We start from the raw sequence: 22,853 nt of genomic DNA on the forward strand, positions 1-22,853 counted from the left end.
AATAATACATAGTTTCACCTCTCATCCCAGAAGCTTCTTCAGTTCTAAGGTCAAATGGTGGAGAGACATGGAGCCCCTGATGGTCTGTTTACCTAATCACATCAGCCAAGGTGCGAAAATGGGTGTAGTCACAATCAGCCAAGGTTTTGGGGGAAACCCGCTGTGAAACCTAGATCCACCCGATCATGTGATTTCCTGAGGTCAAAAGGCCCAGAATGTGAGTGGCGCCTGGGAAGGGATCTCAAAACTGGATTGTAGATGGCAGACAGTTGGTGTGGTAAACCACCATCTCTGTCCAAAGATTGTGTTCACAGTGGACATTGATGGCTTCTTTCACTCCTCTTTCATACCATCTGTCTTCTCTGTCCAAAATGTGAACACTGGAAGCCATCCCCATGCAGGAGACCCTGACAGCACTGAGCAGCTCCTTCAGTGGCGGGCTGCAGCACCCACGATGTGGGACGGAGAGATTTCGCAGGTCTTTCCAACTGCTGTGAGACTCTACAATAGGGGTCCCCAATCCCAGTCAACAAGGGCCGGTTTCCCTGCAGGTTTTAGATGTGTCCCACCACAGCTGATTTAAATAGATAAATTACCTTCTCAACATATCTTGAAGTTTTCTAGAAGCCTGGTATTGAACTAATCATGTGATTCAGGTGTATTGACCCAGGGTGAGATCTAAAACCTGCAGGGACACCGGCCCTCGTGGACTGGGATTGGGGACCCCTACTCTACAACGTGGTCTCTGCAGATAACCACGCATCTTAAAATATCTTTATCTTATCTTATGTGTGTAATGAAACTGCATTAAAGGACTCCATTCAAAAGCCCTGCTCATCAAGGGCCTTAGTATTCATTGTTCCGTTATGTGAATCAAGCTGAACCTGTTGTTTACTACAAGCCACACCTCAGTGTGGGGGAAACCCTGATCCCATTTTTCAGCAAGCAGCCCAGGTCTTTTATAAATATATTTATAAAAACATACTATAACTATAAACTTTAACAATACTCTTGAAAGGGTAGGGCAAAATGGAACTCCATAAAATCAGAACATAATGTCTTTGAAACACAGATGACAATAAGATAACAAACAATAATCTCACTGTATTACCACAGTATCGGCAGCAGGGGAGTGTGTGAAGGAATATTTTCGAATATCTCGGTGACTCAAAAGCCCTGCGGGGCAACACAGGGTTTTTATTCTCATTTGTTTTTACATCAACAAGAAAAAGAATGTGAAGTTTTCACCCCTATTCTGTGAATTAGAGGAACCTCCCTGGATCCTTACAGTTGAAACAGATCTTTCAGGATGTAAGTCATGACTCAGAAGTCAAAAAACAAGAAGGAGTGTGTATTTTTCATGTATTTTCCTTAATTTTCATGTCCTTCCGTAAAGGAAATCACGTCACACACCGACAAACTTTTGGTCTTTGCAAACAATAGCCCATGTTAGAGAGTGTTCAAAGCAAGGTTATTATCGTTAACGAAAACTAACGAAAGAACGAAAACTAGAAGTGAAAAAACATTTTCGTTAACGGAAATAAAAAATAAAAACAAAAAAAGGAAAACTAACTAAAACTGTAATGAGTGTTCACAAAACTAACTAAAATTAACTGAATTTATAGCAAAAATGTGTTTAGTTTTCGTTGATGTGTGCGTGTCATACAAGAGTCAAGGGTGAAAATGAAGTTTAGTTTCCAGATTTTTTTCTTGCTGTGTCTCATTATGCCAGCAGGTGGCAGCACGTTAGTCGAGTCGTCTGTGTTGCTGCTCCGTCCACGCGCAGAATCATGTCAGGAAAAGTCGGGAGAAAGCGCCAGAGTCCAATTTGGGATTACTTTGAATATGACTGTGTTTTGGATAAAGCAAGTGTCTTGTAGTGGAAACAGACAAATTATGAGGGACATTTCTAAAGGGAAAAAAATCCCACAAACCTTAAAGTGCACTTGAAAAGCTCACACAAGAAGGCTAACCTAGCTTAGCTTGAGAAGGTAAGGGAGCACACTCAACCCTCATCCCCAGAAACAGAAGCTAACCCCAGGCAAGGCAGCGTGATGCATCCCGAGACAACAGGACGGGGATATCTACACAACTGTGTGAGTCAATTACCTTCAAAAAGTTTATCAATTCACTTGAACCAAAATTACGAACACCCGGTGCTGCGAGAGTTAATAGTCTCATTGGGGCCAAGATATACATTTTATAGTTGCCTGGTATCAATGGTTGTTCATCTGCCTTTATTTATTTATTTAAAGAACCCATAGGTGGGAATGTGAGTTGTCTGTCTCTGCGTGTTAGCCCTGCGACAGACAGGCGACCTGTCCAGGGTGCAGTATGGTAGCTGGAATAGCAACATACCCAAGGATGAGCAGAATGACTGATATGATGAAACTGGGATTTTGTTACACTTAATTATTGCAAACACAACTAAAACTAGAACTGAAACTAATCAAAACTAAACTGAAACTAAGGATTTTCAAAAAAATAAAAACTAAACTAAACTAGCAAACAATTGGTAAAAACTAATTAAAACTGATATAAAATTGAAAATCTGAAGTCAAAACTAAATAAAAATAAAAACTAATGAAAATTGCAAAACTATTAAAACCCTGGTTCAAAGAGCCAGCAAAGTCATTTTTAAGTTGATGGTTGTGATATAGACTCTGGAAACAGAGTCAAATTGTCAAAACGGATAAAAAGCATACCACTACTCAGATTTTGAATAAATCCGTGACTTATTTTGTTTTTTTTGGTAGTTGTGTTTGGTGCCCGGTACAGCTTTAATAAAAGTATCCATAAAAACATTTTATTCTGCATACGCATACAAATCATTTATACCAGCCATGAGTAAAATTCATATTTATGTACAATTCAAAGAATCCATTATTAAATGAAACTACATATTCCTCATACAGTCAAGTGATATAAAACCTGATGATGACTAGATAGATCTACATTTCTGAAAAAAAAAAAACCCATCAGGTTGAGTGCAAGATTCTCTGGAGGAAAAAAAAAGTAGTAATGTCTTCTGTACCAATGTCTGAGAGCCAACGGATCTCGACTGGGTTGCCAAAACTCTGGACAAATAGCACTAAAAGTCTACGGTCCCTTGAATGTCCAGCCCCAGGAACCAACTTTTCAGCACCACGATGAGACAGACAGCCAATGCAATGTGTAAAAAAGATTTGTGTGTGGACTTAGCCAAAAAAATACGTGTTAAACTCTGCACTCAAGTTTCAAGTTACAATCATTGGCCTATCAGATGAAAGGAAGAAAAACAGGGTCAAAATTCGTACTTGTAACTTGAAACTTGAGTGCAGAGTTTAACACGTATTTTTTTGGCTAAGTCCACACACAAATCTTTTTTACGCACACACAAATTCTTTTTACACATACAAATCCTGATTTACAAGTACAAAATATTTATGACCACAATTTGAGCCCATAAAAGGAAGCAAAACAAGACACATTAACATGAGACACGGACTTTCAAAGTAAAACAGGAAACAGACTGAACTTACAGACACAGACTCACAAGCAGGCACTGCAACAGAGGGAACAGAGACGTGGGACCAGGGCAGACACAGAGCCTGACTGGACACAGAATAGAGGGAGTAAGGAAGCCAAAACTTGAGAACCACATAAACACACACCAAGAAGAACTGGGGAAAAATAGAAATGCAAAACAGAAACCAAAATCTTCATAAAAATAAACGAAGACGAGAACACTAATAAAAAGGTACAACAATGAAATCACTGGGTCAACGACCCAGGTAGAATATAAATACAATTTAGTGGCCCACAAGTTAAAGTCCAGTTTTATTCAAAGCTGCATTTCCTCCCCTGAGGATGAGCCTGGCCAGCAGAAAGGCAGATGAAGAGTTTCATTGGTCCTCTAACTGTGCCACCACACTGCGCAGCCTATCCACCAGTACTACAGAAGACAAAATATTGTTAGAAATTTAGTGAACTGAACCCCGACAGTCACAGAAAGATAACTGAACACACTGATGGAGTCATTATTATTATTATCACCTCCAGCTGAAGGCCTCTGGAAGCTATCAAAGTCTCGGCACTCGTTTATTAGCTGCCTTAGTTCTGCAGGACAGTCATCGGGAAGCGGCTCCTTGCACTTCTCTTCAAACACCTTCTTATAAATTTCTTCATCTGAAAAACCTGGAAAACATGTACAGACAACTTGGTACAGATGCCTGACTGCACAAGCTCTCAGTGATCCAGGTTCGTGGAAGTGTTAGGCACTCAAAATGAAGTCAACAGGATTTCTTTTTGGTTTGCAAAGACATTTCATTTCTGTATCCATGTGAGTCATTAAACTTCACATGAACCAAGGTATGAATCAAGGCCTGGGCCACAGCTGTCACATGTGCCAAGGTGTGTGACATCTCTGTGAGACATTACCATGCCGTGCCATTATCTATTCAATTCGATTCAATTAAATGTTATTTATATAGCTCCAAATTACCACAGCAATCACCTTCACCTTGTATATTTTTAAGTAAAGCCCTTACAGTAATACAGAGACATTAAGATAGTAGCTCGATCAGCTTTTAGAGCAGAAGAAGCGTCTTGGAATACATTTCAAATGTCTTCCCAAAAGAAAATGAAGTCCACCTGCCTTATTTGACGTGTTTAATACCAGGATAATACAAGTTGATTTTCAGCAGATACAAACCTTCAAAGGGTTTCTTACGGGTTGCGACTTCCCACAGGACGATTCCAAAGCTGAAAGACAACAATGAAAATAGGAACGTTTTAGAAGGAATGTTTTCTAAAACATTGGGGCATGATCAGTTCATGCCCTGAAAGTCACCCAGGTTATGCAGCAGGATGATGTTGTGGAAACACACCAGCAGGTCCACCTTGTAAATCAGGGATATTATAGTTTTTCTATTTGGTTTCTATTTAGTTCAGTTTAATTTCATTTGGTTTGCAGAGTGAGTTTGGTTGTTTCAGTTTAGTTTCTATTAGTTTTGGTCTTAGTTTCCATCATCCATCCATCCTCTTTTGCTTATCCGAGGCTGGGTTGCAGAGGCAGCAGCCTAAGCACAGAAGCCCAGACCTCCTTCTCCCCAACCGCTTCCACCGGCTTTTCCAGGGGAACACCAAGATGTTCCCAGGCCAGCCGAGAGATATAATCTCTCCAGCTTTTCCTGGGTCTGCCCCGGGGCCTCCTCCCCATGAGACGTGCCCGGAACACCTCACCGACGAGCAGTGATGGGAATAACGGCGTTACAAGTAACAGCGTTACAAGTAACAGCGTTACTTTTTTCAGTAACGAGTAATCTAACTAATTACTATTCCTATCGTTACAACGGCGTTACAGTTACTAACAAGAAAACGCGGTCTGTTACTATTTTTCAACAAACAGACGGTTGAAGCTGTGTTCAGCTTACCGCATCTTATATCAGTTGCACGGAAGTAGCTGCAAGTAATCTGGACGCTACATCTTTAAGCAGCTGCGCGCTCCCGCGGACGGTAATCACGATCACTGTCTAGCACAACACCTGGAGCTCAGGGGGCAAAACATTCGCATGAGTGCTGCTGCTTGACTAAGGAAGAATAAAGTAGTCGTGGTAAGCCAATCACATGACCACTTAGGCTACGTCCACACGTACACGGGTATCTTTGAAAACGGAGATTTTCCGTTTTCGTTTTAAAAAATAATCCCGTCCACACGTAAAGGCAGAAATGAAGGAAAACGCTGCTAGGAACATGCCAAAGCAGCAGGTGGCGCTATATTCCTAACCGTGTAGAAATGTTGGCCAATCAGAAGTCTAGAAGCCTCGGTGGGAAAAAGTAAACAAAGCTAGGGCATAGAAGCAGAACCGAGTCGTATGTGTGGAGGGACAGTAACTGTGTGTGTATATGTAAGTATTTAAACACTGCAGAGAGAACAATTAACAGTAACAGTATTGTAGAAATTCATTTCACCAAAACAATAACGTGGCGCACAGTGTGACGTCAAAAAAAAGGCGCACACCTTTGACACTGCGTTTTCTGCGTTTTCTGCGTTTTTCTCGTCCACACCTAAATGCAAAAACTGAGTTTTAGAAAATATCCACCCTGGCCGGAGTTTTTAAAATCTGCGTTTTCAGTGACCGAAAACGCCGTTTACGTGTGGACGGAAGGTGCAAACGCATAGAAAAATCTGCGTTTTCAAAAATACCCGGGTACGTGTGGACGTAGCCTTAAAGACAAAGCAACAAGGTGATAAATACCAGTTTATAAATTGTGTTGATAGGCCACGTAAAACCAGAGTCATGATAAACAAAATATACGCGGCGTTTTTTCCTCAATAGTTTCGTCACGTTTACTGTCTAAGGACAGCGCAGCGAGCACTCTCTGATTATGAGCAAAAATTAAAAAACAAAAGGTAAATGGATACAAATAACTTTGTTTGCAAAACTTGTGCACAGGATTTTAAAATTGACAATTTGTATTTGTATTTAAAGTTATGAAATATGATCATTAAACATGTTTGTGGTTGTAACAGTAAAAATATCACTTTTTCTACTCTGATTTTGTGTTTTTGTCTGATTTTAGATCAATTGTGTTAATACAGTCTGTCAAAATGAAAACATAACTGTACAAATGTGAGGTTGTGCTGAAAAGAATGAAACCAAACAAGGCAAAGTAAATATTTTTTAAAGGTGAAATGTAGAGGAAACATCAAAAGTAGTTAAAAATGGCCAATTATACCCTGGAGCCCAGAGGGTTAAACGCTTTTTAAAGTAACGCAATAGTTACTTTTCAAGTAATTAATTACTTTTAGAATATTGTAACTCAGTTACGTTTTTGAAGAGGTAACTAGTAACTATAATTAATTACTTTTTATAAGTAACTTGCCCAGCACTGCCGACGAGCCACACAGGAGCCATCTGTGTCAGATGCCTGAACCACCTCAACTGCCTCCATTCAATGTGGAGGAGCAGCAGCTCCACTCTGAGCCCCTCCCTCCCAGATGGCTGAACTTCTCACCCAATCTCTCAGGGAGGGGCCACCGTTCAGAGGAAGCCCATTTCTGCTGCTTGTATCCAGTTACTACAGTTCTTTCGGTCACTACCCACAGCTTGTGACCATAGGTGAGGGAAGGGACGTAGATCAACCGGTAAATTGAGAGCTTCGCTTTTATACTCAGCTCTTTCTTCACCACGACAGACCGCTACAGCGTCTGCCTCACTGCAGCCGTAACACCAAACCGTCTGTCGATCTCCCGCTCCCTTCTTCCGTCATTCGTAACCAAGACCGTGACATACTTAAACACCATTTTGGATTTGCTCAACTTATCCTTGTCTAATATAAAATTTTAAACATGCCATTGTGACAAATATTCAAAAAATAATAAATCAGTAAGTGTGCTAAAACTTTTTCACATCATTTCAGCTGAACAAAAACTCATTTAATGCTGTTGTGAGTGGAAGTATATCCCAGGCTGGTGCTCACCTGTACATCTCACACTCTTTGCTGTAAGGATGGTTGATGTCGTTGAGCCTCTCGGGAGAGTAGTAGCACAGGGACCTGATTGCGTCGTCATTTGTAGATTTCTTCACCTTTTTCAGAGACGTCTCTGTTTTTGCCAGCTCAAAACCTCCGAGCTAAAAAGAACAACAACATCATCAGTGCTGCTGCTGTTCAATTTGGACTGCAAGGAATCCCAGCATGCACTGCCCTCAGTACCTTGACGATGTAGCCTTCAGCCACCAAGAACTTGCTGCTGTTGATGCACCCGTGCACCTTAGATTTTTCTTCTGTATTGTGTAGTCTAAAACATGACAGTTAAAAACATTAGTGCATAAACTACACATTCTCATCTCAGGCTCAGCGACTCACCTGCTGTTTGGATACTTTATAATATATTATAATAATTATTTATAATATAATAATTTGTCAATAAAGCAGAAACACTGACCGATAGAGTCCTTGTGCTGCATCGAAACACATACGAGCTTTCCTGATCCAGGACAGCCTGCAGTCAGAGTCCAGAACCTGACGAAGACTTCCTTTCTCGCAGTACTCCATGATGATGAAGAACTGAGGGTTGTGTCCTACAGGTAGTCACAAGGACAAGTTATTGCAAGGTCATAGCAAACTTTTCCCCATCTTTTGTTGTAATCTCTAATTTTCACTTCCTTCATAATTTTGAAAATTGCTTCATTTTACTTCCTGTTTTACTTCCTGTTTTATTTTTACAGAAAGTCTTTATAGGACAGAGTTCTGTGAAAACTTGCTTTTTAAGGGGACTGTAGCTTCTCATGTGACTTTCTTTGTTTTTACTTCTCTTTTTTGTTCTCCCCCAAAAAGGAGGGGGTATGTAATCAGTCCCATTTGCTTATTTCCTTATTTGTTTGCCTGTCTGTCCATTTGTTGATTTCATTTAGATGAAAATCGGGTCAAGGCCACACCAAATGCAAAAATCAGTAAAAACTTTATCTTACCCAGATATCACAACAATATACGGGGACATGAAAACTGACATCAGCATACTATAATAAAACATTATAACATAAGATAACTTTAGTAGAGCCACTGACCGTCCAATGTCTTAACATGCTACAAGGAACTGTAGCATGTTAAGACATTGGACGGTCCAATTGTTCCTTGTCTCTTGTTGTTGTTGTTTTAAACAGATGCAGGACCACAAGAACGATTCAGTCTTTATCGTATGCTCTGTCAAACAAGCACAATGTCTTGATTGAGTTCACTCATGCCTTGTTATCCCTGTTCCTGCGTCTTCTCCCTGAGTCCTTGTCAGATAGTTGTCTCCTCACCTCAGGTTCCTGCAGATTCTTGCTTTTGGTTTGTACTTGATGCTTTGAGTGTTGTTGTTTCAGCAAGATGAACTTCTACCAGCCTGCCTCCATCATGTCACCTACAGCTATCTGTGGCAGTAAAACCAAGAGGGCATCGGCAAGTATCAACAGGAATCTCGACATCTTTCAGTAGAGATGCCTCTACTGAATTCTCACTGATGAAGAACTTCGACAAAGAAAGTGTGTGGTGGGGCGTGGTCTACGGTGCCGCTGTAGGGGAGGCGGACGCACCTGACCGGCACCCGAATCCCTCCTCGCCAGCATAAAGAGTCCGTACTGGGTCCTGTCAGATGTTGTTCTTGTTGGTATTTGTTCGTTTGGCAACTGGAAAGCTGCAGCCTTGCGTCTTTGCAAACAGCGACTGATTGTGTAAATAAAGTTAATGCTAAAAAGCACGCAAACATCATCGGGTCTGCTGTGGTTTTGTTACAAAGTGCTTGAGCAAGCTCCATGCCACTGTTCCCTGCAGGAGACTCATCAGCTCTGACAGATAGCAATGACATGGGTACCTACTGGCACCAAATGACCTAGAGGATGCCAACAGAATCCTTCAATAAGAACATTTATATGAGACCATATATTCCCGAACATCAGCTGGGACAAAGTAAGGACTTTTGCATTGCAGACTCTAAGTTTTACCACCTCTGTCTGCAACGTTACTGACAGGCTACATTCAACTCACCATTCTTACCCAGGATACTGATACCAAACATTCGCAGGATGTTGGGCGACTCAAATCTCTTCATGGTGTCGACTTCTTTGTTGAAAATGGACTGCACCTTTCTGCAAATGGTAAAAAAAAAAAACCTTTATGGTGACAATGAATACATACCGATGTAAATACACGCAGTGTTGGGAAGGTTACTTTTAAAATGTATTTCATTACAGATTACAGAATAAATGCCCCAAAATGTATTCTGTAACGTATTCCGTTACGTTACTCAATGAGAGTAACGTATTCTGAATACTTTGGATTACTTAATATATTATCATGCTGTTTACAACTACATGAATGTACTATCGCTGTGATTTATTACTGTTACTGAAGGTCCGCGGCTCCGAACCGTAGTAAAGGGACCTCTGGCTAATACGGTGGGTTCTGTGTCGGCTCGTAGCGGAAAACTAGCTTTACTTTGTTGTCTGGGTCAACTTTGCTAGCAGAGACAGAGAGAGGCGTTGAAAGGCTGCTCCAACAGAACTTATTGTTTCAGAGGAAAACACGAACACGGTGTACAGTCGAGTCTTAATAGCTTACTTACAACTGGGCTCGTCAGGCTCTCTTCTTGGCTGCAGTGGTTATTATTATATTTACATGCTTCCAGCTCCCATTTTTGCTCGATGACAGCTCGTACTTTTCCTTTTTCTCCCTCCCTCGCTCACAGACACATAACGGGTATGACAGTCCATTCTCCCTGCAGCACGGACTACACTGCCCATGATGCTACATTCTTTAGAGCTATACCTGTAGCATTCTGCCTGTTAGCTTAGCACAACAACAAAAAGGCCGTCACCCTGTAACCATGGCAACCGTCACGCTGCCACCTGGAACAACAGAACGTAGCTGTCAAACAAAACCCAAACAGTCCTGACCCGCCACAATATGAAACAGGGAAGTACCGCCGTGTAATCCATTTATTTCAACAAAGTAACTGTATTCTAAATACCACCTTTTTAAACGGTAACTGTAACGGAATACAGTTACTCATATTTTGTATTTTAAATACGTAACGGCGGTACATGTATTCCGTTACTCCCCAACACTGAATACACGTAAACAGTATTCTAATGTTTGAGCTCAAATTTAAGTTTAGTTTAAACTCCTTCAGATCAAATTATTCTTTAATCCTTGTTTCTAGGAGACAGATTTATCTTCTAGCCAATGTTTTAATGTATTTCTGAATAAACAGAGTCTGCAAATGAATTTAAGTTCATTGGTGGCTTCTGACTATATAGAACTGCTTATTTTATGTAAAAAAAAAAATCATTTTTTTTCTCAGTATGCAGCTGAACTGTGGCACAGACCCTGGGTTGGTGTTTACAGGGTCGATATATCTCTTGATGGCAACTGTGAATCCACGATATTCTCCTTTGTAGACCTCTGAGGTTGCTGTTTCCATGAAGGGCTTTTTGGGATGTTTGTACTTTAGCTCCTGTGGTTTAATCATTCGGATGTCCACACTAGTGATGCTGGGCTTGTTCACTGTAAAAAGAAGAAAAAAACATGTCAGTAAATCATATAAATAATACATTTTATTTATTTATATAGCACCTTTCTAGACAGATTCACAAAGTGCTACACATAACAAATAAGAAAAAGGTAAAACAGACCATATGAAACAGGCAAAAAAACCAAAACATAAAAAATTCACAGGCCTGTTCAGCAGTTTGTTTGTTTTTGTTTGTTTTGTTTGCCCAAATGCATGGTGGTATGAGCCTTTTGGGAGTTTCCTCCAGTGATCAAAAATCCAGATTCCCAGTCGTTGTTTTTGTTTCTCTGCATCACAGACATTAAACTGCTGCAGTTTAGTCAGACACTGATAGATCCCAATGGCCAAAGTTAGTTATGGAAAAATTGTCCTGAATACAGGACAAGTTGTTAAATTGTGACACTTAAAATAGATGTGAAGTTTTTAATCACTCTTTTTAAAAGAGCTTAAATGGCTTTTTCATCTGATTATTTAATTTACTTATGAAGTATTAAATACATCATAAGTATTCGTATTACTAGGAGTAAGGTGAACGGCAACTGCAAGATATTATATCGCAGATCTACATTCTGTCAGGGTCCTGGGTCTCCCAGCGTGTTTAGTTCTTCATGGTTTTTGTATTATTGTGCTTGTGAGTTATTCTATGGTTTCTAGTTTTGCTCCCTTGCCCTTCATGTTTCTCTGTGTAAGTCTGTGTCTTTGCATGTTTGAGTTTCTTGTTTTCTGTCACTCTGTATTGTGCATTATGTTCTCATGGTTGGTCTTTTGTTACTCCCTCGAGTCTAGTTTCTTGTGTTCCAAGCTTAGTATTTCCCTCTGTGTATTTTGGTTCTTAGACCTCTGCCTTATGGTTTATGTCTCTGTGTTTCTTAGTTGCTGTCGCCACTGTGCCAAGTTCACGTCTCTGTGTCATACTTCCTGTTTTACTTTGAAGGTCCGTGTCTTATGTGAATGTGTCCTGCTTTGCTTCCTTGTCTCGTCAGTCCTGATTTCTCCCAGCTGTGCTCTCCTTCTGTCTCATTCCCCTCGTTACTTCCCAGTGTATTTAAACCCTGTGTTTCTCTGAGTTAGTGTTGCGCCGTCCCTCTTGCTGTGTGGATCTCCCTGTGAGTTTTAGTTCATTGTTTCCCAGTTTAGCTTAGTTTACTTTGTATGCTCGTTTTTCTGTGACCAGCAAATAAAGCTGTGATTTTGAGTTCATCCCCTGAGTCTGTGAGTCCTCATCTCCTGCCTGCCACACAGCGTTTCATGACACATTCGGTCAGTCAGCTTTTTCTATAACGGCTCGCCATCTGTGGAGCACACTTCCGACTGATATCAAATTGATTACAGACATTAGATCTTTTACATCGAAGGTTAAAGTGTGGTTAAAGGGAAATCAAAGATGTAGTCATTTTAACTAATGATTTGTCGAGTAACTGTAATTGTATTTATGATGTAATTTGGTTTTATGAAAATGTATCTATTTAGATTGTAAGAAGCCCAACAAGGGACAATTGTTGAAAATTAGCAGTAGCTATAAACCTATGTGCGGCACATCAGTTTCCTGGCTTGCACTTGAACTATGTTAAACTGCACTGTCCCTTTTAAATAAATAAATTCGGGGTCAGGTGGGCTTTTGTTTTTTCAGATTTAGTTGTTTCTATCTGTAATGAAACTCTATATGTACTGCACTCACATATCTCCACGACTTTTTCCACGTTGACTTTAAGATGCTCAAACTGTTTCAGCATGGTGTTGGTTTTCTCTTGCTGATCCGTCATGTAGTCCAGGAGCACTGAAGAGCAAACAGAGAAGACATACTCTGATTCCCCATCCAAACTCTCGGATCTAATTTGACAACATTACTGATATCGTTACAAAAAAAAACCTTCCTGTTCTCATCATTTTATCTGTATCTTTGTTGAAAAATGTCTTTCAGGCTACTGGTCCCTGTGTGCTCACTATAATCAGCACCTCACTGCTCTCTGGCTAAATCCCTCCTTATTTTAAGAATGCCGTCATCCACAGATTAAAAACCCCCCAAAACAAACAAGCTTGGTCCTTCACTTCTTGGCAGATAAAGACCAATCTCAAAATTACAGTTTATTGCTAAGATTTTATAAAACGGCTGTAGCTAAGCAGCTTACAGCCGTTTTGGACAAATGCAGTATACGTGACACATGCCAATTTGAATTATAACTATCTAAAAGGCTCAACTTTGTTCATATAAGTTCTTCTTCACACACTAAGGTTAATTATTGATGACCTCTAATTTGTTGCCTCTGATTTCAGATAAAACTGAGGTTATTTTACTCGGCCCAGAAAGTCTTAGAAATATGGTATCTAACCAGATTCTTACTCTGGATGGCATTACCTTGGCCTCCAGTAACACTGTGAGGAACCTTGGAGTCACTTTTTACCAGGATATGTCCTTCAATGCACATATTAAACAAATATGTAAGACTGCGTTCTTCCATTTGCGCAACATCTCTAAAATTAGAAATATCCTGTCTCAGAGTGACGCTGAAAAACTAGTTCATGCATTTATTACTTCCAGGCTGGACGACTGTAATTCATTATTATCAGGATGTCCAAAAAACTCACTGAAAAGCAGAAAGAGTACTGACAGGGACTAGAAAGAGAGAGTATATTTCTCCTGTTTTGGCTTCCCTTCATTGGCTTCCTGTTAAATCCAGAATTCAAAATCCTGCTCCTCACATACAAGGTCTTAAATAATCAGGCCCCATCTTATTTTAATGACCTTGTAGTACCATATCACCCTATTAGAGCACTTCGCTCTCGCTCTGCAGGCCTACTTGTTGTTCCTAGAGTATTTAAAAGTAGAATGGGAGGGAGAGCCTTCAGTTTTCAGGCCCCTCTTCTGTGGAACCAGCTTCCAGTTTGGATTCAGGAGACAGACACTATCTCTACTTTTAAGATTAGGCTTCAAACTTTCCTTTTTGCTAAAGCATATAGTTAGGGCTGGACCAGGTGACCCTGAATCCTCCCTTAGTTATGCTGCAATAGACGTAGGCTGCTGGGGGAGTGTTTCTTCTTCAGTCACCTTTTTCACTCACTAAATGTTTATACACCTCTCTGCATTTAATCATTAGTAATTATAAATCCCCGGCTCTCTCTCTTCCCTCCCCTCACCCCAACCAGTTGCAGCAGATTCCTTCCTTCCCACTGTCTTGTGTTTGCTCATAGGGGGTCATATGATTGTTGGCGTTTCCTCTGTTGTATTATTGTAGGGTTTACCTTACAATATAAAGCCCCTTGAGGTGAACGCTGTTGTCATTTGTCACTGTATAAATGAAATTGTACTGAATTGAATTACTTCTGCTTTTGATACTGTTGACTTCTTTCTATCTGAAAGATGCTTTTCTGTTCTGTGGCTGTTTCTAAGAACCTATTGTGTACCATAAGGCTCTGTATTGGTGGCCTTATTATTTCTGCTGCCTCTTCAGCACATTTTTAGCACCTTAAAGAACATTTGTTATCACTGCTATGCAGATGACATTCGGTTATATATTTGTGCTAAATCTTTTATCAAGAACTTTGGGGTAACGTTTTACTCTTCTCTCACTTTGGAAGCTCATTTCAAATCTTTGGTTCACTCTTGTTTATATCACGTAATAAATATTGCAATGTTAAGTCCCATTATGTCACTCTAGAATGGGAAAATGTTAGTAATGCACTTATTTCATCACGTTTGGATTATTGTAATTAACTGTTTACTAGCTCCCTGGATTGTCTGCAGGTTGTTCAGATCTCTGCTGAAAGGCTTCTGACCAAATCTGTTGCTGCTCCAGCTGCACTTAAGAACTCATTTTAAGATTGTGGGTCTGACTTTCAGTCCTCTTCATAGACACACACTTGTTAGCTGTAAACAAAATTAGGAAACTTTCTGGTAAAGATCCTGCTCTCTTGGTCCGCTCATCCCTGCATAACAACGGACAAGTATCACATTTGAGACCAAGTAGTTAATTTTTTCTGCTCAAATCTCCACAAAAGCAAATCCATAATCAGTTTCCCCTCACATGTCTTCAGTTCTGCGTCGTCCTCCCTCCCATCCAACTGATCTTCTTTCTCTCTGGTCGTCTGTTTAAATACCTCACACAGCATGTTCCCCTGCTCCACCTGCAAAGCTCCAGACAGCACCTGGAAGGCATCGTTGAGCCGTTCGTTCACACTGTTGAACTCGTCTCCGTGGTTGCTGGAGTTTAGGATGCGTTCCACCAAATTGGCTGAGGCATATTTTCTGATAAGTTCCTGTGCTGATTGAAGAGTGACGGACAGTTCTCTCAGAGCTTTCTCTACCCCTGGAGACGTCTGTTTGATGGACTTCACCAGCTCCTCCAAGGCTTTGACTCGGTTACAAACACGTTGGCAGCGCTTTTTATTGGCCTTCACATTCTCGACCAGGTCATAGATCTGTGAGGCGATGGACAGGATGGGATCTACAAAGTCCATGACAAGCTAAAGAGACAGAGAGGATGGACAGTTTATACAGTTTTTAATGAGTTGAAGTAACAAGAAAAAATCAAACAGGTCTAACTTCGATCTAGAATCATAGCTCGATGCAGAGTGTGATGCATCGATTTCCAGAGTCTGGAATGAATTAAAACTAAATTGAAATGAAGAAACCAACCATCATTTTAAAAATGGCTAATGAAAACAACTGAAGAGCTGAAATAATTTAGGCTTTTTCAGACTTAACCACAGGCATGCCTGTAAATATAGTCTCTCTGGATTTCTCTAACTTCTCTGTTTTGACCGCTCTTACACAATACCCAATGATTTTGGTTTACCTGAGCCGTGATCTTTATTCTTAAACTGATCCAGTCTCAAACAGAAATCTGAAAGTAACAAGTGTCCAACACTTTGATGTACTCCCCCTCATTCTTCCTCTGTGAAAGAGTTAAAACTGTGCTGCAGCAGACAATCACAGAGAAGATTTCCCTCAAATTCTCACTGAGGGTTCAGTTTAAACAAAATCAAAGAAGAAGAAAAAACGACCCTGGAGTACACACACATCCTGACGTACACACAACAGAATCACTACACAGCAGGAAGTGCAGCTTTTCTGTAAATGTTTAATTCACAGAGTCATCAAATGGGAAAAGACCTGCTGTGAGAGAAAGATAAGATGAAAGCAGAAAGCTAGTTTACCTGTGAAATCCAGTCTGCCTGTCTTGTGTGCCGAGTTTAAATGCTATAAGAAAATGAAACCGCCTCTATCGCCTTGAACTGTGGCACTGCTCCTCGTTGCTTCCTGTTTCTGACAGATAAACACGCCTTTCCTGGTCCCCTGTGCTCCTCTGACAGGCCTGGATTACACTGCTTTATCCTGGAAGCAGAAGTAGAAATCACAGTGGGGGGTGGAGGCTTCCTGATTAATAACGGTTTCAGTCTCTCAGCAAGTGTAGCAAAAGTGGTCAGCTGTGTTTTAGCCACACGCTTAAAAAAAATAAAGGTCTGTGTCTGTACAAGTATTTCCTTTAAGCTAAATACTGAGGCTTCAGACTGCTCTAAACACTCAATTTAATATTTAATTTCACATAAAATTAATATGGATTCGATTAAGAGTAAGAATTAAATGACCAAAGTTAGAGTTTTTTCACAAAGTACACTCATGTGAAGCAAAGCTAACTGTCTCTTTGTCTCATACACACACACACACACACCAAGAAAAGGATTTCCACAGAAAGTTTGGCAGTTATTTAGAAAGTCCCGATTGTTTCTGGACACCATCTATGATAGCGAGCAGCTGATACATGTTATGTTTGGTCACACAGGAGGAGGAGACCCCAGAAATGTCATCAGAAGAGCTACTTTTTAATTTTCTGTACTTACATTACAGAACTTGTACTAAAATTAAAGGATCTGTTTAACAGTGTCTGCTAGAGTGAAAAATATCTGTAGAAGGTGCTGGATCGTTTTCATTTAATATCTCAGTGAATTTAAATACGGTCTAAGATATTAGGATACTTAAACACACACGAATGGTGGTATATTTTAAATGTGTAGCCAGTGTTGGGGAGTAACGGAATACATGTACCGCCGTTACGTATTTAAAATACAAAATATGAGTAACTGTATTCCGTTACAGTTACCATATAAAAAGGTGGTATTTAGAATACAGTTACTTTGTTGAAATAAATGGATTACACGGCGGTACTTCCCTGTTTCATATTGTGGCGGGTCAGGACTGTTTGGGTTTTGTTTGACAGCTACGTTCTGTTGTTCCAGGCGGCAGCGTTACAGTTGCCATGGTTACAGGGTGACGCTCTCTCTCTGCGTGTTTCCTGGGTGAGAGAGGCCTTTTTGTTGTTGTGCTAAGCTAATAGGCAGAATGCTACAGGTATAGCTCTAAAGAATGTAGCATCATGGGCAGTGTAGTCCGTGCTGCAGGGAGAATGGACTGCCATACACGTTATGTGTCTGTGAGCGAGGGAGGGAGAAAAAGGAAAAGTACGAGCTGTCATCGAGCAAAAACGGGAGCTGGAAGCATGTAAATATAATAATAACCACTGCAGCCAAGAAGAGAGCCTGACGAGCCCAGTTGTAAGTAAGCTATTAAGACTCGACTGTACACCGTGTTCGTGTTTTCCTCTGAAACAATAAGTTCCGTTGGAGCAGCCTTTCAACGCCTCTCTCTGTCTCTGCTAGCAAAGTTGACCCAGACAACAAAGTAAAGCTAGTTTTCGGCTACGAGCCGACACAGAACCCACCGTATTAGCCAGAGGTCCCTTTACTACGGTTCGGAGCCGCGGACCTTCAGTAACAGTAATAAATCACAGCAATAGTACATTCATGTAGTTGTAAACAGCATGATAATATATTAAGTAATCCAAAGTATTCAGAATACGTTACTCTCATTGAGTAACGTAACGGAATACGTTACAGAATATATTTTGGGGCATTTATTCTGTAATCTGTAATGGAATACATTTTAAAAGTAACCTTCCCAACACTGATTATTATATGTATAAAGAGATCTAATTTCGCTGGCAGGCAACTGCAATAAAGGCTTCAATCCATCAATCAATTAAAGAAAAAGAAAACTATATTTTATCACTTAATTTGCTTAAGTGATATCAGCTTTGCTGATATGGAAAGTGAAACTAGTTTTCTTCACCTGCGTTTGTGATGGACACTAAGAGCTCCCTTGAAGACATGATCTGCAGGCCTCACAGGCCCATTTCATGCAGGAACATTAAGAGTTATTTGTTGGTCATAGGGCAGTTTTTGGGAGATACCCTCTTGGTGTCTGATTTGAGACTGTCTGTGTCTGATTGTTAGAGCTATATGTGCATTAGGAGGGGCTGTTTAAATATAGATTACATCGATAAACTTGGAACATTTAAATGTTCAACTAGTATAAAACTAAGCAGGATAAGTCGCAGTGCTGCATGCACATTTGTACCTTTAAACTCTTTACAGTGAGTTTGTTTTTCCGAAAAGAATGCCTTCACGGAAATGATATCTACCTTCGAGCCTAGAAATACCACCCGTTTCTCCTAAATGCAAGCATACAGGAAGCATTCATGTCGGGAAATGTCAAAGAGTTTTACATGACAAGATTGATTTATGAAAATGACAAGTACATGCATAATTATGCCGTCTGTCTTGTCAGAGTCAAATGTGGCGTAAAGACAAAAACATTCATGTTTTCTTCATTATTCAGGATATATTACATCAGACACATCAGGCATTTCACTGACAGTTTGGTTCACGTAAAGTTCTCAACAGATCATCAAAAAGAGTATTATTAACTTTAATAACAAATGTTGAAGCAAAAATAATGTATTCTAGCATCCAGTTCACAACAACCTGTAACTCGCTACTGCAGGCGAGGGATTTCAATAAAACGGGTCGACTTACTGTGCAGGAAGTTTCATTTTAAAAAACTGGTTTGGTCATGTCGTTACCTCTGTCATTAATTTCATTCTTCTACCATGAAACTGGCTGCACATAAAGAAACAGCCTTTCGAGCTGTAGCTGTTTTCTGTAGCCTCCATTCTCCACTTCTTACTCTGTATTTCTGCTGCTGTCTTTCTGCCACCCTGTTAGCATTTTAACCACTGTTATGTTGCTGTTATTTTCAGAAGTGACCATAATTGGATGAGAGGTGAGAGGATGTTCAGCTGAAGTGTTCAGATAAAACAGACAGCTTGAAGCTTTTGAGAACGATAAAAAATGAACAGGCAGACATGGAGATTTCTTGATTTATTATAGACTCACCAGCAAAACAAGTTGTAAACTACATAAAAATAATAAAGCAAAATATATCTAATGGCAAAACAAATGCATCAGAAAAGAAGAGAAGCTACTTCCATCCACTCACTTATTTACAGCGGGTAGCTCCACATATTTGGTTTGGCAGATTTTTGGCAGCAGATGCCGTGTGATGTGATGTGATGTGTCATATCGTGTCGTGTTGTGTTATATGTAGTGCCGACGTAGGACAGTTTTCCAATTTCATTGTACTATTGTACTATGTATGACTGTGCAATGACAATAAAGAGTTATCTTATCTTATCTTATCTTGTATGTGACAAAGGGGTTTATAATCCTCCCAGGCTTTAATAACGAGTCCTTTGCTTGTCTGGCAAACCCCTAACAAACATTATTATCAAAAATAATAGTGTTAATAGTGAAAAATTTAAAACAAAGAGGGTAGGATGTCACCAGTTGGTGAAACCCAGTCACCAAGCATAACTATGCTACATGCTGAAGACCTTCCAGGAGAGACTACAGAAGTGATTTTTTTTTTTCCAAAATCTAAGAAGATATTTTCCCCAAAAAGTCAGTAATCTTTGTTTATTATGTAGTTGCTACTAGTCTTCCTGAATATCTCAAAATACATCATAAAAATACAAGGTCATATATTGAATTGTAACCATAGACTGTATATAAACGATGGATGTGGACACCATGATGTCAGCTAGAGCCTCAGTGATTGTATTTGGGCTGCTTGTATATTTGTTTTTTGCAGTCAGATGTGACCACTGGATGATCCAGTGAATGAGAGGGTGAAGGGCACAATAATCACCTCATGCTAGCTAGCTTAATTAGCAAGCTGTGGCCAAAGAGCGTGCAGGTTTTCTGTCATATATCCTGTTCCAATGGTGGATGTTCATTTCAAACATGTCCAAACTTTCAAATGTTGATCTGGGTATGTACAAGTAATCCCTGTAAGTCCAAAGCTCAATTAAACGCTCAGTTTCACACAGTTTTTTTCCTATACTTTGCTGCATAGGATACCAGTGAGAGAGAATAACCATAATATGTTCATGTCAGGCACAGAAGCCCCGGCTGCCAGCTACATAAACTTTGTGTTCACAAGGGCAGCCAACCAGGAAACGTGGTTGATGTGAAGATGAGCAAGATGGTCCTAAGTTGAGCCTGACTGCACTCTTGAAAGCAGTATCTTAACTGTATTCAATGTAAGCAAATTCCATTAGCAAAACGTTTGTCTTGTTTTAACGTAAAAAAGCATTCTTGACCACATAAGCTGACACAATGGGCGTGTTTTGGGCTGGAAGAGTGATTGGAGCAACAGTTCTGATGCCAGTGACTGACCCCTGAGAAATGGCTTGCATGACAGGTCTGGAGGCTATGTTGTTGGTGACGATAAAGCGGGATGTTGTAGTATTGTAGACAGGCTGTCTCACATAAGGTGTAGGGGACATAACGTAGGTGACAGGCATGGCAGCTGTAGGGTTAGACATTGGTATGGATGAAAATATAGGACCTGTAGGGCTAGAAATAGGTGTAGGAGGAAGCTGAGGATGTTGGGGGTGTGACACTGGAGCAGGCTGAAACATAGGAACTGTAGGACTTGACACTTGTGCAGGCTGAGGCATAGGAACTGTAGGACGTGACATCGGGGCAAAGGGAAGCATAGGAACTGAAGGACTTGACACTTGTGCAGGCTGAGGCATAGGAACTGTAGGATGTGACATCGGGGCAAAGGGAAGCATAGGAACTGAAGGACTTGACACTTGTGCAGGCTGAGGCATAGGAACTGTAGGACGTGACATCGGGGCAAAGGGAAGCATAGGAACTGTAGGACTTGACACTTGTGTAGGCTGAGGCATAGGAACTGTAGGACTTGACATCGGGGCAAAGGGAAGCATAGGAACTGTAGGACTTGACACTTGTGCAGGCTGATGCATAGGAACTGTAGGACTTGACATCGGGGCAAAGGGAAGCATAGGAACTGTAGGACTTGACATCGGGGCAGGGGGAAACATAGGGGATGTGAGACTAGTATTAGCCATCATACTGCAAACCTCTTCCTCAGTACTTTGTTTTGAAACGGCTTCATACACCTTTTGCAGCATGGTGCTGTGCTCAACCTGCAGAGCACCAGAAAGGACCTGGAAGTTCTCTGTGAGCCTTTGGTTCACCTCGCTGAACTTTTCTTCAATGCTGCCAGACTTAAAGAAACCTTTAACAGTCTTGGTTTGAGAGAATTTTACCATCAGATTCTTGGCAGAGTTCAAGATGACGTAGAGTTCCCTCAGAGCTCCATCGACAGTATCAGAGATTTGGCTTGGATCCCTCTGTCTGATATTTAAAACCAGTCCTTCAATAGCTTTGACTCTGTCTGCAATCCGACTGCAGTACTCCTTATTGGACTTCATAGTATCAACCATCTTTTTGATGCCTTTGGTAAGCGTCAAGATACCGTCAACGTAGTCCATGATCAGCTGCAGAGAAAGTAAAACAGTTAACGTGATTGTAGTGGTGCTACGGTGAAGTAAACTCAAACAGACTGAGCTAAACTGAGCTGAACTTGAAATTTTCCAAAAGGATAAAGTTTGTATGTGCACACAACAAAAAGCGTTAAAATCTCATTTCAGCACTCATGATAAGCTGGGATGTGCCTATGTTAAGCCAATTAACGCCATAAACCTTCCAGTCAGACGTATTACGGTGTGTTCAGACTGAAAGTGACTGGAAGGATATGTTTTGTTTTTGCCACTGCACCCTTTCCCCTTTCCCCTTCTTGGAAAAATACAATGTTTGACTACAAAATGGGAACTACCAATACAAATAAACCTTTAAAAGAAAAAAAAAGATTTGATTTCTCTTCAAAGTTGTCTCCTTGTGCACCTCCTTGAAGTCAGAAATCTTTCAGTTGGACGTATGAAGGTGTGTTCAGACTGAATGTGACAGCTTATATGCAAAGTAACTGGAAGGATATGTGACGTTTTCCACTTTTGTCTGGGAAATCCCCCAAATTTCTTAAGAAAAATACAATGTGTGGTCATGAAGTGGGAAACTACCTATACAAACAAAAAATCCTACCTTTTTAAAATTTGATTTATCTTCAAGGTTGTCTCCTTGTGCACTTCTGCACTCCTTCTAGTCTGCTGTTTTTAGATCCCTCTGTAGAAGTCCAAGCCCAGAAACCTGGTGGATCATAACAGGATAAAAGTTATTTATTTCCTAACCGCCCAGAGCTCATGAGCAAAGGCAAAGGTCAGAGTTGGTCAGAGATGGAAATACTTTTTTTCCAGTTTCAACCACAGCAGTCTTTCATTTATTTATTTTATAATTATTATTATTATGTGTGATATAGGCCACATCTATGTGGAGATGCCACTCATCCGCTGGACTTGTGGGCCAAAATCACATTTTGAGCCCGCCTTCAAGTTATGGGTTGGTTTTGGCTCAGGTGGTAGAGCAGATCAGCTACTGATCGGAAGGTTGGCGGTTCGATCTTTGTCTTCCCAGTCTGCATGTCAAGTATCCTTGGGCAAGATACTAACCCCAAATTGCCCTCCGATGCGTTCATCGGAGTGTGAATGTAGGTTAG

At 40.5% G+C, this 22,853-nt stretch overlaps 2 protein-coding genes across 3 annotated transcripts; both read right to left on the reverse strand.

Annotated features, from left to right (window-relative positions):
* Positions 1 to 991: 991 nt before the first annotated feature.
* On the reverse strand, positions 992 to 22,448 carry LOC146513505 (mixed lineage kinase domain-like protein). Of its 2 annotated transcripts, XR_014875139.1 has the most exons (13): positions 22,343 to 22,448; positions 16,193 to 16,370; positions 15,061 to 15,499; positions 12,717 to 12,815; positions 10,854 to 11,031; positions 9,514 to 9,614; positions 7,931 to 8,066; positions 7,699 to 7,783; positions 7,465 to 7,616; positions 4,694 to 4,743; positions 4,036 to 4,176; positions 3,586 to 3,934; positions 992 to 3,530 (listed from the first exon to the last, which is right to left on the reverse strand). XR_014875139.1 is itself a non-coding variant. In XM_085166818.1 (12 exons), exons 3-12 carry the CDS (start codon positions 15,491 to 15,493, stop codon positions 3,885 to 3,887), a joined length of 1,425 nt encoding a protein of 474 aa, XP_085022944.1. In that variant the 5' UTR covers positions 15,494 to 15,499; positions 16,193 to 16,370; positions 22,343 to 22,448; the 3' UTR covers positions 992 to 3,884. The 2 variants fall into 2 exon arrangements, 1 of the variants encoding a protein (XP_085022944.1); XM_085166818.1 differs by having other exon boundaries at positions 992 to 3,934.
* LOC146513506 (uncharacterized) lies at positions 18,221 to 22,447 on the reverse strand. Its single transcript, XM_085166831.1, has 2 exons — positions 22,343 to 22,447; positions 18,221 to 21,741 (listed from the first exon to the last, which is right to left on the reverse strand). The coding sequence occupies exon 2, from the start codon at positions 21,733 to 21,735 to the stop codon at positions 20,509 to 20,511; it is 1,227 nt and encodes a 408-aa protein (XP_085022957.1). The 5' UTR covers positions 21,736 to 21,741; positions 22,343 to 22,447; the 3' UTR covers positions 18,221 to 20,508.
* Positions 22,449 to 22,853: the final 405 nt, after the last annotated feature.

The sequence above is a fragment of the Neolamprologus multifasciatus genome, chromosome 7 (assembly GCF_963576455.1).
Source record: "Neolamprologus multifasciatus chromosome 7, fNeoMul1.2, whole genome shotgun sequence".
NCBI classification, from domain to species: Eukaryota; Metazoa; Chordata; class Actinopteri; order Cichliformes; family Cichlidae; genus Neolamprologus; species Neolamprologus multifasciatus.

Excerpts from the sequence above, each read along its gene's own strand:
- LOC146513505 (XM_085166818.1), bottom strand. The coding sequence starts at position 15,493 with ATGGACTTTGTAGATCCCATCCTGTCCATCGCCTCACAGATCTATGAC. Across the intron at positions 9,615-10,853 it reads CCTGTAAACACCAACCCAGG|AAAGGTGCAGTCCATTTTCA; the intron begins GTCTGTGCCACA and ends TACCATTTGCAG. Across the intron at positions 8,067-9,513 it reads CAGTATCCTGGGTAAGAATG|GACACAACCCTCAGTTCTTC; the intron begins GTGAGTTGAATG and ends GACTACCTGTAG.
- LOC146513506 (XM_085166831.1), bottom strand. The coding sequence starts at position 21,735 with ATGGACTACGTTGACGGTATCTTGACGCTTACCAAAGGCATCAAAAAG.